We start from the raw sequence: 13,472 nt of genomic DNA, 5'->3' as shown, positions 1-13,472 counted from the left end.
AGAAAAAATTACCATGTTGTTCTTAAACAGATAGAGGACAATGTCAATTAATAATCAAGGTAATAATGAAATATGGAAAATTTTAGAAAAAAAACAAACCTTCCTATTCTATGTCTGATTTACTCCTGTCAAAATCACAATAGCTAACATTTGCTGAGTTTTTCCTATGTGAGTGAGGTCTTGTTCTAGGTCTCCCATGAATTATCTCATGTAATTATAATTGCTCATCCAGTGAGGGAAGAGCTCTCATGATTCCCATTTTACAAATGGGAAAACAGGTACAGAGTTTCAATAAATCTCCTGAGCTCACAGAGGCTAATAAGTAGTAGAGTTTGGCTTTTAACTCAAGCTGGCTCATTTCAGAGCTCATGGTTTTAACCTCTTCCTCCTATGAAACTAAGTTCTCATGTATACCTGCCTATTAAGAGAAATGGAAGTTGGGGGGATGGTAGAAAGGAAATATTAATTGTCTCACATTTCTTTTATCTTTTCCATTTATTGTCATGGGAACTCTGTTCCTGTTTTCTTTGTGATTTGGGGTACAAAATTACAGACCTGTTTTTTTTTTTTAATTTTTTTAAATGTTTATTTATTTTTGACAGAGAGAGAGACAGAGAGAGACAGAGCATGAGTGGGGGAGGGGCAGAGAGAGAGACACACACACACAGACTCCGAAGCAGGCTCCAGGCTCTGAGCTGTCAGCACAGAGCCCAACGCAGGGCTCAAACTCACAGACCGTGAGATCATGACCTGAGCTGAAGTCAGACGCTCAACCAACTGAGCTGCCCAGGCGCCCCAGACCTGTTCAACCAGTACTATTGAAGCATGGTGACGTGAGGTCAGGCTGAAACCTTTATTTCTGTCTGGCTCACTGGCTGGGTTCTATCCTGCAGTCCCCATTGCCACTCATGCCATGAGAACACAGCAACTATCTTCATGCTGGAAGACAAAATATGTTGTTGCTCTGTTTTTGAATCAGTTTGATGATGTCAACCTGTCCCAAAAGAATTTTATCCAACCCTATGGGACACAAAGGGTGATGGTAAATCAGAAAATAATCTGGGATGGTGGGCCCATATTTGGCTGGGTAATATGGGAGCCCCAAGGTAACACTCAAGAGCTGTATAGTGTCTTCTGCCCTGTACCCAAGGCAAGTGCTAGACTTTCCCCAGTCAGGAAAAAGAGCATCTGAGTGGGAACTCAAATGGGTATGTGTGTAGGTGTGTGGTAAGTGAGACAGAGGAGCACAGCTGGCATTCTGAGCACAAAATGAGTTGGAAAGATGCTTCTGTGAGTGAGGAAGTTAATGCAGTGCTGAATTGCTGTATGCCATGCCTCATGGGCTCCGGAGAGATGAGGTAGAGGTTAGAACAACAAGTAAAGAAACAAAGCCTCATCAAGTGGCTGGTACCTGGAGTGTGATTTCTTTAGATGGGGCTGAAGCAAGAAATAGCCCCATTCTAGGTGTGGGTGCCATATTGTGCCCACCAAACAGAATCTGTGGCTAAATTTTATTTTGGTGAAGAAGCATGTGCTAGTAAAATTGTTCACTTTTATGCCTTTGATTTTTGTCCTTAGCTGTTTTATAAAGTCTTTGTATTTTGAAGGATTTTAGCCTCAAAAAGCCCGTGTAAAAATAGTTCGGTATTTTCCTTATGTTCAAGACAGGAAAAGAGCCACCAGAGCTGGGATAGTCCTAGAAAGTAAAGGCTGGCAGACTTGGGGACAGCTGGATTTCCTGGTCTCTTCTGCTTGAGGGTTTTTTTTTTTTTTTGTCATTGTTGTTTTTGTGTTTTATTTTGTTTTGTTTTCCCTTGAGAGCTCACTTTGATCAAGCTGTCTTGAATATAGGTGCCGCTAGTCCCAAGGGGAAAGGGTAGGGTGAGAAGAAAAGAGAGGAGTGGGGGAGGGAAGACAATAAATTAGTTGACACTGGAAAATAGCAGTTTTGAATGTCTTTCTCGTGGTGTGTAAGAAGAGGCACTCTTTTGGAGAAAGAACAGAAGGATATGGAAGGCAGATGGTAATGCATAGATAAGAAGGAGAAGAGACCCAATTAGTCAACATATTATGATTAGAACAGTTTTTGCTAAACAAACTTGATGTGTACAGTGTCATGACTTTTGCCTTACATTTGAATGTTACATTTGTGTTTCAGTTTAATTAATTCTGGCCTAGCAGTTCTAAAAATAGGAACAAAAACAATGTACTTTAATTTCCGGCATTAAGACTTAATTTTCCAGTCACATGCAGTCTGATTAAAATATTTAAAATTTGGGGCGCCTGGGTGGCGCAGTCGGTTAGGCGTCCGACTTCAGCCAGGTCACGATCTCGCGGTCCGTGGGTTCGAGCCCCGCGTCGGGCTCTGGGCTGATGGCTCGGAGCCCGGAGCCTGTTTCCAATTCTGTGTCTCCCTCTCTCTCTGCCCCTCCCCCGTTCATGCTCTGTCTCTCTCTGTCCCAAAAATAAATAAAAAACGTTGAAAAAAAAAATTAAAAAAAAAAAATATTTAAAATTTAGTGCCACGTGATTGAATATATATCATGGATGAAGTTATTATTTTCAGAAGTGTAAATAACTTTTATAACGTACCTATGGATCCGTGGTTGGTTTTCAAGTTCGATTTTGGAAAGTAAAGGTGTGGTATGTCTATTTCTAGCACTGGAAAATGGAGTGGGGATGACGTTTTTGTGGAGATACACTTGTCCCAGGTGACTGTCAGATGATTGTATTATCGAAAGAAATTAGGTATCACATGCATGCCTTTGGTGCCCCTCTTTGCACACTAACAGCCGTGGTATTGGGCAGAATGTGCTCATTGGCACCTCTCCTCCTGGTCCTGTGGGGGCCGGTGATTTCGGTTGTGCCTATTCACCCAGTGTTTAAAATTTGACTTCGTTGCTCATTTTTTTTTTTTTAATGTTTATTTATTTTTGAGACAGAGAGAGACAGAGCATGAACGGGGGAGGGGCAGAGAAAGAGGGAGACACAGAATCGGAAGCAGGCTCCAGGCTGCGAGCCATCAGCCCAGAGCCCAACGTGGGGCTCGAACCCACGGACCCTGCGAGATCGTGACCTGAGCTAAAGTCGGACGCTCAACCGACTGAGCCACCCAGGCGCCCCATTGCTCATTTTTTTAAGTTTATTTATTTTGAGAGAGAGAGGGAATGTACATGAATGGGGGAGGGGCAGAGAGAGAGAGAGTGAAGGACAGAATCCCAAGCATGGGGCTCGATTTCATAAATTTGTGAGATCATGACCTGAGCTGCAATTAAGAGTCGGATGCTTAACCAACTGAGGCCCCCGGATGCCCAACTTGGTTGCTCATATTTAAACAATTAAAGATTTCATACCAGATCCAGATTTCTTGCTTCTCTTGAAAAAGAACATGTCAGTCCCTGAGAGTAACTCTAAAATGGGTTCTCTCTAATTCACTGTCGTCCCACTTTTCCCATTGATGATGAGCACTGGGGCTGAACTTCATTTGCTACTTATCACCTTATATGAGGCTTGATTCATTCATTGGCATTATCTTCCCGGCCCCTCTAGCCATTTTACTATGCAATATCTGCTGACAAGTTATCAGTTTATAGGCCACACAGATATCCTGGGGATGCCTAATTCCCTCATATCACACATATCATGCATTCCCGTGTATATAATAGGAATTGACACAAGACAAGGAAATTGATTCTGTTTTTCAAATATAAAATAGAATGTCAATGAGAGCTTCTGCTAGGTGGAAACGTATTAAGACTTATAGCCAAATTTCGTGAAAACTAGCATGTAACATATTTTCTGGAAGGAAATGCTCAATAATTTGATTGGTTTTTGAGATATTTTTAGGAAGATGCAAAGAAAGCAGTTGTATGAAAAATTAACTGGTAATTTTTTGGTAAAAGTTTTGTTTTTCTTTTTGGTAAGCATACATCTTGCTATTCAAGAATGTAAAGTGGGAATTTCAGTTTTTTTGTAGTTCATTATCTTTTCAGAGAATGTTTGTTTCTTACAACTTAGTCCTGTCTACATTTATTAAGGTTACGTGTAACAAATATCATATGATTTCACTCATATGTGGAATTTAAGAAATAAAACATGAACATAGGAGAAGGGAAGGAAAAATAAGATAAAAACAGAGAGGAAGGCAAACCATAAGAGACTTAAAACAGAGAACAAACTGAGGGTTGTTGGAGAGGTATTGGGTTGGGGGATGGGCTAACTGGGTGACGGGCATTAAGGAGGGCACTTGTTGGGAGGAGCACTGGGTATTATATGCAGGAGATGAATCACTGGGTTCTACTCCTGAAACCAATACTACATTGTATGTTAACTAGCTTGAATTTAAATAAATAAATTTAAAAAATAAAGTTACATATATATGCCTCATCTCCCTTATAAAACTGTAATGACTTTGAAAAACCACACTTCATTAATTTTTTTTGTGTGTACCCAGGACTTCAGTTAATAAGTGTAGCACATAAATGTTCAAGAAAAATAAATGTCATAAAAATAAAATAATGGTCTGTTTTTTCAGGAAAAGCACTGGCAAATTGAAAACAGTTTTTCCCTTCCTAAAAGGGATACTAATGTAATGAAAAGTGAGAGTCAAGAAGAAAGCATAAGAGAAATTCCTTTACTTTCTAAGGAGGAATCATGTTTAGACCTACCAGAACTTTCTCTACTTGATAAGAAAAACAAAGATGGCTCCACATACAAGTAAGTAATTTTAAGTGTCACCTGGATGCCAACTGGAGTCTAGATAAGACCTAAGTAAGATTGACCCAAACTTCCTTCTGTTCTACATGGAATATCCAATGACTGCTTCAAGGATGTGTGTGGTGGGGGGAGAATTTATATTTTCAGGATTATAGCTGGTTTGATCTCTTGTCTCCATTTCCATTCAGGATCTTCTAGTCTTCTGTTTCTGTTCCATCATCAATCTAATTGTGGAAATTAGCCTTTTTCCCCAAAAATGATACACTGTATGTGTGTATGTATGTACGTATCTATCTCAAAATGTATGTCAGATTTGCTTCTGGTTTTGGTAACATGTACAGGGGTTTATATGACAGAGGTTCAAAGAGCTTACCTTTGAGTCTTAGATATGACTCTCCTTTTAACTCTTGCCTTTTCTTCATTTGTTCAGCCTTTTCTTCTCTTCACCCCGCTCTGCTAGATCCCATTCTTACACATTCCTCTTACTCTCTAATGCCAGGGAGTTTTACTGATTTCTTTTGTCTCCTACACTGTTGCTAACCCATGCCCTCATAATTCCATCTCTCAGACTCAAAAACTATTGTTTTCGAAAGGCTGATTTTATTTTGATAAGAATTGAATTGTATTTTCTTTGATACAGATGAAAGCAAAATTTTTACCATGTGCGTATTACCTTTGGGGGATTTATAGAAAAACTGCACAGAAAGTATAGAGAGGACATTCTCTACTCCCATCCCACATTAGTGTGGTTTATCTGTTACAACTTAGGCACCAATATTGATACTTTATGATTAGTAAAGTACATAGTTTGCATGAAAGAGTTTGGGTGGGAGGTTCTTTAACGACTATTCTCAGGTACCTCTGCATTGCCTATTTCCAAATCAGCGCGTTCTCTGGCCAATCTCTTATGGCCTAGCCCCACTAACTGGGGTTACTTTCGGTAATACATATCCAGTGTTTTTCTGTTACAGTCTCTCACAATGGCAGGCCTCCCCACTTGCCCCACTTCTCCCGAGTCAACTTGAGCTTGGCCCATAGGAAGCTCACACCTTGTTGCCACACCCACGGCTCCCCGGCTGCCCCTTCTTTCCTTGTTCACACGGGTTGCTTCAGCCGCAGCTTTTTGCCTGTAGACTTTTGCAGGTATTAATGAGCCACTGATCCATTCTGTCTCTCTAATGGTTACCCCAGAGGGCATACACTAGATTTTTTGACTGGTCCATGGGAGGCGAAATTGGAACTGAAGGGGAAGCTTCCCTCCTGCCCCAGGGGAGCTGGACTCAGTGCAGCTCCTCTCTTTACGGCATCTTTGGTCTATTTATATCCTAGAGTGGTGGCTGGCCTGGGTATCAGCAGGTTGGTTTCAGAGCTATCTCCTGGTTCTGCCCCAGGAATCTATCACCTCACTCTGGAAGATGAGAATACTTTTTGCCTCTTAACTAATTAATTATTTTGCTTTCAGACTTTTTGGACCTCGGTGGACAGGGAGAGAGAAGGGGGAAAAAATCCCCTTAAACATCCTGTTACACTAAATTACACTTTGGTATTTGTTCTTCCATTTCCTTGAATTATGGTTTGCTGAAATGTCAAGTGGCATTTTACTTTCAGGCAGAAGGATCTTTTCAATTTAGAAATATAGCATGACCAATCCTGTACAATAATAGAATGCTGGGAATAGAAAGATTTTAGACACGATAAAAATGCCCTCACCCAGCCACCCAACACAATTTTACAGATAAGGAAATAAAGTTACCCCAGGGTAACACAGATAGATCATTGTTTCTCTTCCTGTCACACTCCTAGCAGAGTGAAGGCAACTGTTAGAACACATTCTTTTTTAAGAGTATTTCAGCTAATATTCGGATTTTCTATTCCTATTGACACACTCAATTCTTCTTTTTTCCTTAATTCAAGTTTTCCTTAGAAGTTGTCAGCAGTAAAAAGCAGAGCTACCTCTATTCTACTTCATCTTTTCAAATGACAGTATGTAAAAAATACCCGTGATTTTTAAAATTTCTGCTTTAAGTCAGATGACTTGATTCAAACAAGTTTAAGACTTTATTGTAAGGAGATAGTACAGAATAAAGTCACTTTGGAGCTCTTGAACTAATTGAAAGAAAAGGGCTAAAAACATATCCTCAGAATTGGCAGGTGTCCTTCACTTCTCCCAAGAGCACAACCAGGGATCCTCCATGGAAAACATACAAGTGCAATGTAATTGGCAACTGGAAAATGTCCTCTGTGGCCTCCATCCAATACTAAAGAGATTGCAGGTTGTATTCTCCTTGAGGGAATATTGTTCTGAAGAACATGCCTTATTCCTCAAAAGATTAGTAAATGCAAGGAGGGAATCATGCCAGTTCTTATCCCTATGCAAAACTATTTTTTTAAAAATATGTGAGAGGGGGCGCCTGGGTGGCGCAGTCGGTTAAGCGTCCGACTTCAGCCAGGTCACGATCTCGCGGTCCGTGAGTTCGAGCCCCGCGTCAGGCTCTGGGCTGATGGCTCGGAGCCTGGAGCCTGTTTCCGATTCTGTGTCTCCCCTCTCTCTCTGACCCTCCCTCGTTCATGCTCTGTCTCTCTCTGTCCCAAAAATAAAAAAAAATAAAAAAATAAAAAAAAAAAACGTTGAAAAAAAAAATATGTGAGAGAATTTACGAGAACTAAGGAGAGAAAGAGCACATCCGGTGGGTCCGTAGGCATGTGGGGGTATGTTCAGATGGAGGGGAAACGGTAAGAAAAATGGAAATGCAAAAAGGAAAAGCCAATAGAAAATGGGAGAAGCAGGAAAAATAAAGGGAAAAATCAGATGCTTTAAAGCTACATTCTCAGCTTAACTCCTAAGATCCTGTCTCCAGGAGAAAAATCTTAGCATATATTATCTTCTGGTTTATGCATAAATAACAGATTTCCATAACACTTAAGGTATTGTATAATATTATGTGTGAGAAGTAGGTAGGTGGTAAAATGTCATTTTCAACTTAAGTCCTGGGGAGATAAAGATGAATATAGAATTTAAGAGACTAATAGAAATTCCTAATGTTAACAGTTAATGCAGAGAAATGGAATTTTTCTTTCCTTAGATTCAGAAAAGAAGGAAAGAAAGAAAGAAATGAAAGGATAAAATAGGGAACAAAAACCACAGCAGACATGCATTTTTTCTTAATTAACACATGTTTGGTTTCTGGACCCACACAGAATATTCTTACCTAGAAAAGTTATAGACAAAATGAAGAATTCAGACAATATGACTTTAGAATATTTCTTTATTACAAAAATAATGCATGTCCTTTAGGAGAAATTTTGGATGTACAAATAAGCACCAAGGAAAAAGATAAAAAATTACCTGTAACAAAACTGTTGCTGGCACTTAGGCATTTCTAGCTCCAGGCATGTAAACAAATAAATAAAGGCACATTTTATGAAACTGGAGACTAGCATACCTAGCTTATAACCTGCCTTATCATTCAAAAAATCCACAGTGAAGGAGCGCTGGGGTGGCTCAGTCAGTTGAGCGTCCAACTTCAGCTTGGGTCATGAGCTCATGGCTCATGAGTTCGAGCCCCACATCAGGCTCTGTGCTGACAGTGTGGAGCCTGGAGCCTGCTTCGGATTCTGTCTCTCTGCTGTCTCTGCCCCTCCCCTGCTCATGCTCTCTCTCAAATAGGAATAAACATTTTAAAAAAGTTGTTTTAAATAATTAAAAAAAAAATCCACAGTGATTACATTTCTGTATGAATTAATAGGAGCGTCCACAGACATCAACATTTGCAATGACTCCCTAGGAACTTATTATCTAGTTTTGTAACCATTTTCTTTTTTTTTTTTTTTTTTTTTCGAACACTTAGATTGTTAACAAACTTTAACCAGGGAAACATTTCTTCAAATGCTTTGATGCATACGTGTTAGAATACCCAACTGAATTCATCATTAGAATAAATTCTTTGAAGTGAAGTTGCTGAGACCAAAGTTGCAAAGGGCTTTGGGTCCTCTTGCTAAATGGCTGTTCTGAGACATGTGGGTTCCTCCAGGAGCAGTGTAGACGGTGTATAGTAACTGCCGCCTGTGAACCAACACTGCGTGTGGTCATTGTCTTAAACCTGTTGCCATGAGATCTCATCATTGGTTTAAATTGAATGTTTTGATTATTTGTGAGAGTGAACTTTTTTCCCCACATGTGTATTAACCTTTAATAATTTAATAAGGAGTTTGTAAGAGGTATTAGACATCCACTAGACTGATTCCTAACACATCCTTAAGAGAAGCACATCCTGGACTCTTTCTGAATAATTTCTGTGGGATGCACTCACCATCTTAAAGATGGCCTTCTCTGTTTTTTTTTAAGTTTTTTGTTTTTTTTTTTTGAGATATTGCCTCATGCTGGTCAGAGTAGCTAAAAGGAACAAATCAGGAGACTATAGATGCTGGCGAGGATATGGAGAAATGGGAACCCTCTTGCACTGTTGGTAGGAATGCAAACTGGGGCAGCCACTGTGGAAAACAGTATGGAGATTCCTCAAAAAAATTAAAAATAGAACTACCCTATGACCCAGCAATAACACTGCTAGGGATCTACCCAAAGGATACAGGAGTGCTGATGTATAGGGGCACTTGTACCCCAATGTTTATAGCAGCACTTTCAACAATAGCCAAATTATGGAAAGAGCCCAAATGTCCATTAGCTGATGAATGGGTAAAGAAGATGTGGTTTATATACATAATGGAATACTACCTGGCAATGAGAAAGAATGAAAGCTGGCCATTTGCAGCAATGTGATGGAACTGGAGGGTACTATGCTAAGTGAAATAAGTCAGTCAGAGAAGGACAGATATCATATGTTTTCACTCATATGTGGATCTTGAGAAACTTTACAGAAGACCATGGGGGAAGGAAAGGGGGGGAAAAAGTTACAGAGAGGGAGGGAGGCAAATCATAAGAGACTCTTAAGGACTGAGAACAAATCAAGGGTAGATGGAGGTGGGGAAGAGGGGAAAGTGGGTAATGGGCAGGGAGGAGGGCACTTGTTGGGATGAGCACTGAGTGTTGTATGGAAACCAATTTGACAATAAATTGTATTTAAAAAAATAAAGTTTTTTTAAGGTTATTTATTTTGAGAGAGACAGTAAATGGGGGAAGGGTAGACAGAGAGAGAGGGAGACAGAATCCACAGAGCCCGATGCGGGGCTCGAATCCACAAAACTGAGATATGACCTGAGCCAAATCCGAGAGCCAGATGCTTAACTGACTGAGCCATCCAGGCACCCCTGGCCTTCTCTGTTTTTGAACCACTCTTTATTATAGAATGATTCTAATGTTAAGTCAAATCTATTAATTTGTAAAAAACTCTCTCTCTCCTTGATCTTCATTCTTACTCTAGGGCAACAAAAAGGATGTCTGCCTTCTACTATTTGACACATTTCACTGGCTCCCATTAAAAAAGTTACTTATGGGGAAAGCGTTAATTATCAGAACCAGGATAAAAGAATCAGATGGGAAATGAAACAAATTTCCATTAATTTCTCCGTAAATTTCTATGAGACAGAAGGCACACTTGAAATTGATGTTTCTTAGACTTGAGAAAATATAATGATGTTCTAAATTCCTTCCTATGGTTAAGAGAGAATTGATATTTAATATTATTTATATGCTGTTGATTACCTAATTATCCTGCCAATTGATCTTATGTGAGAAATTAAATTAGAAAATTTATGGACAACTATAAGACAAAATATACAAAACTTTTAAAGCTCATTTGAAATTAGGCCTTATATGACATAAAACACTTGGAGGATTGACAGTCTACTTTTGCCAACAATCTGTGGCAATAACTATCCTTTGCCCATGTATGACAAATGAAAGTCTACTCAGTTTTAAAATTTAAGTGATAAAAATACTACAACACCAAATTATAATTTTTGGAAGTGCCACATCTCCTTATTGTTTGTCTTATCATTTGATAGTTCCCAAGAGTATTAGAATTGTCCGTGAGGGGTGCTGGAACTCCTACTCTGAGTGGAAAATGTTTTATTATTCTTGTTTAAAGTGACAACAGTCGGTACTTATGGAGCTCCTACCATATTCCAGGCACAGTTCTACTGTCTTTATGTGTTTCACTCGTTTAATTGTCACTGTGATCTTTGGCATGGTAACAGTTACAGTGCCTATTTCATGACTAGGAAAGAAGGCAGGAAGACATTGAGTGATCTGCCCAGTGTCCACCCATCAGTAAAAAGGTGAACCAGAGATCCCCAAGCAGGCATTCTGCCTCTAGAGACATTGCACTTAGCCGCCCTTCCATATTGCCTGTCCAAGAAGCATCATGTGTCAATAAGGAACAGTTATTGGATTCTGAGTTGAGTGATCAAATATTTTATCAAGTACGTGCTATGCTAAGCCACAACTCTAGTTGCTTTCACTTTCCTTCAATGCCTAGTAAGGCTCTTGGGGACTTGTCACATGTCATTCCTTCCTTCCATACCCTGAACCAAGAGACAGGAGATCAGTTAGAGCCTTTCTCATAGAATTGATGGCAAGGCTGCCAGAGGCCCTGGTAGGCGCCCTTTTGGCATCACCATGTAAGACTTTTTTGCAAAGTTTTAACTCTATCCAGGCTTTTTATTGCATTATTCTGCATTTTTGTCTTCTTCCAGTAGGAATATTGGAATTTTGAGAATATTCGTCTCTTTCCAAGTTTGTGTTTGCATTTTCATAGTAACCATCCCCCCAAATGTTAAATGTCTATGGAAAGGAAGCAGTATGTTGGGCTTTGAACATGACGTTGATTCTGCTGTCTCGTGGTTCATAGAACTGCCCTTTGGTTAGAGCTTTATCACTGTGGCTATGTTTCCTTGGCAGTCAATTCAGTAGTACAATTTGTTGTGAGTCCCAGGAGATTCTCTCCTAGTTTTTGCCGGCCCCTTTCCCTCTGTGGATTAAACTCTTTAGTGGAGATAGACAAAGTGATTTTAGTATCACTGGATGACAGCCAGGAAGCAAATGGCCTAAAAGTGGGAAAGAATTCAGAGTGTTTGGGGAAAATAAAGGTCTGGTATTATCTAGTGCCAAGATAGACCTCCTTATTTCTAGGCCTCCCTCAACATTTTGTACCTCAGTTTATAGCAGTAATACTTTTCTGGGGGGAAAAATATTCCAGATGTGATAACTACAAGGTGTAACTGCACCACTCTCTACCCTTCTTGTGCCCACCACCAACTTCTTATTGTTACAAGTTCTCTTACTGAAAATGACTGTCTCTGGATACTCTCACAGTTTCCAAGCCCAGATAGTGGCTAAATAATATTTCCAAGCCCAGATAGTGGCTAAATGTCCCTCTTATTCAAGAGGGACAGCACATTTTGAGGGAGCTATTACAGCGTACTTTGGGGAAAACATGCCACCTGCCTTTAGTCTTTTCGATGCCAAGGATTTCCCTTAAAAATCTATAATTTTCAGGGGCGCCTGGGTGGCGCAGTCGGTTAAGCGTCCGACTTCAGCCAGGTCACGATCTCGTGGTCCGTGAGTTCGAGCCCCGCGTCAGGCTCTGGGCTGATGGCTCGGAGCCTGGAGCCTGTTTCCGATTCTGTGTCTCCCTCTCTCTCTGCCCCTCCCCCGTTCATGCTCTGTCTCTCTCTGTCCCAGAAATAAATAAAAAACGTTGAAAAAAAAAATAAAAAAAAAAAAAATCTATAATTTTCAAATAATTTATGTTGATACTTCACCCAATCAAGGAAACAGAGCTTAAATCCCATTGTCATCCCCCTCGTAAGCATAGGCTGTGCTTGGAAACTTGCTTCCAGAGAGTAGTATATGAAAAGGTAGAGAAAAGTAACTTTATAGGGCAGAAGCTTAGCAAACGTAACCTTGGCCAATGATAAGGTTGACATTAGCAGTAATGTCAGCTTGATAGCATGTACCCTTGATAAGATGTAGTGAGAATAGACAGCACTTCATCTCCATTGTCTTCCTCCCCACAACCCCAATCTAACCATAGGAAAAACATCAGAGCAACACAAATTGAGGGACACTCTACAAAAAAGTCTGACAAGTATTCCTCAAAACTGTCAAGGTCATGAAAAACAAGGAAAGTCTGGGAAACTTCCATAGACCAGAGGAAGCTAAGGAGTCAGAAAGCTAAATATAATGTGATTTCTTAGGATTGAAAAAGGACATTAGGAAAAAAGTAGGAAAATCCTAATAAAATATTGAGTTTAGTTCATAGTAATGTACCAAATTGACTTCTTAATTGTGATAAATGGTAATATAAGATGTTAACAACAGGGAAATTGGGTGAAGGATATACCAGGTCTCCGTACCGTCTTCACAACTTTTCTGTAAATCTAAAATTACTCTAAAATGAAAAGTTTATTTCTGTATAAAAAAGCAATCAATAAATTGCTACGTAAAGCTGTATAAAGAGCACACAATATTAACTTTGAGATACATAGACTTAATTTCACTTGTATTGATATTTTAAACTCTTGAGTTTGGGAAATACCAGCCAAATAGAGCAGAGGATAAGGAAGGAAGTGAACAGTTATTGAATACTGTTATTTATTAGGCACATCGCTGAACAGCCATCCATCTCCTCTCCTTTAAAACCACAGTAAGAATCTCATTGTGTAGAGCAGGAAATTGAGGCTGAGAGTATAGGAAACATCTCGAGGTTCTGCAGCTACTCAGGAGGCAGCAGAACTGAGAATAAAAGCTAGGGGCTGGGAGGGCAGTAACCATGAGGGCTAACAGACACAAGGAGAGG

At 39.8% G+C, this 13,472-nt stretch overlaps 1 protein-coding gene across 1 annotated transcript in view; it reads left to right on the top strand.

Moving 5' to 3' along the window:
* Positions 1-13,472, top strand: part of WDR49 (WD repeat domain 49) — a 138,131-nt gene that overhangs the window by 101,073 nt on the left and 23,586 nt on the right. Inside the window, exon 15 of the mRNA XM_058730420.1 lies at positions 4,535-4,716. Coding sequence (XP_058586403.1) covers positions 4,535-4,716 — 182 coding nt within the window. The remainder of the gene's footprint in view (positions 1-4,534; positions 4,717-13,472) is intronic.

The sequence above is a fragment of the Neofelis nebulosa genome, chromosome 5 (genome assembly GCF_028018385.1).
Source record: "Neofelis nebulosa isolate mNeoNeb1 chromosome 5, mNeoNeb1.pri, whole genome shotgun sequence".
Lineage (NCBI taxonomy): Eukaryota > Metazoa > Chordata > Mammalia > Carnivora > Felidae > Neofelis > Neofelis nebulosa.
The sequence above is the reverse complement of the archived record's forward strand: the minus strand, read 5'-3'. Positions and strand labels throughout refer to the sequence as shown.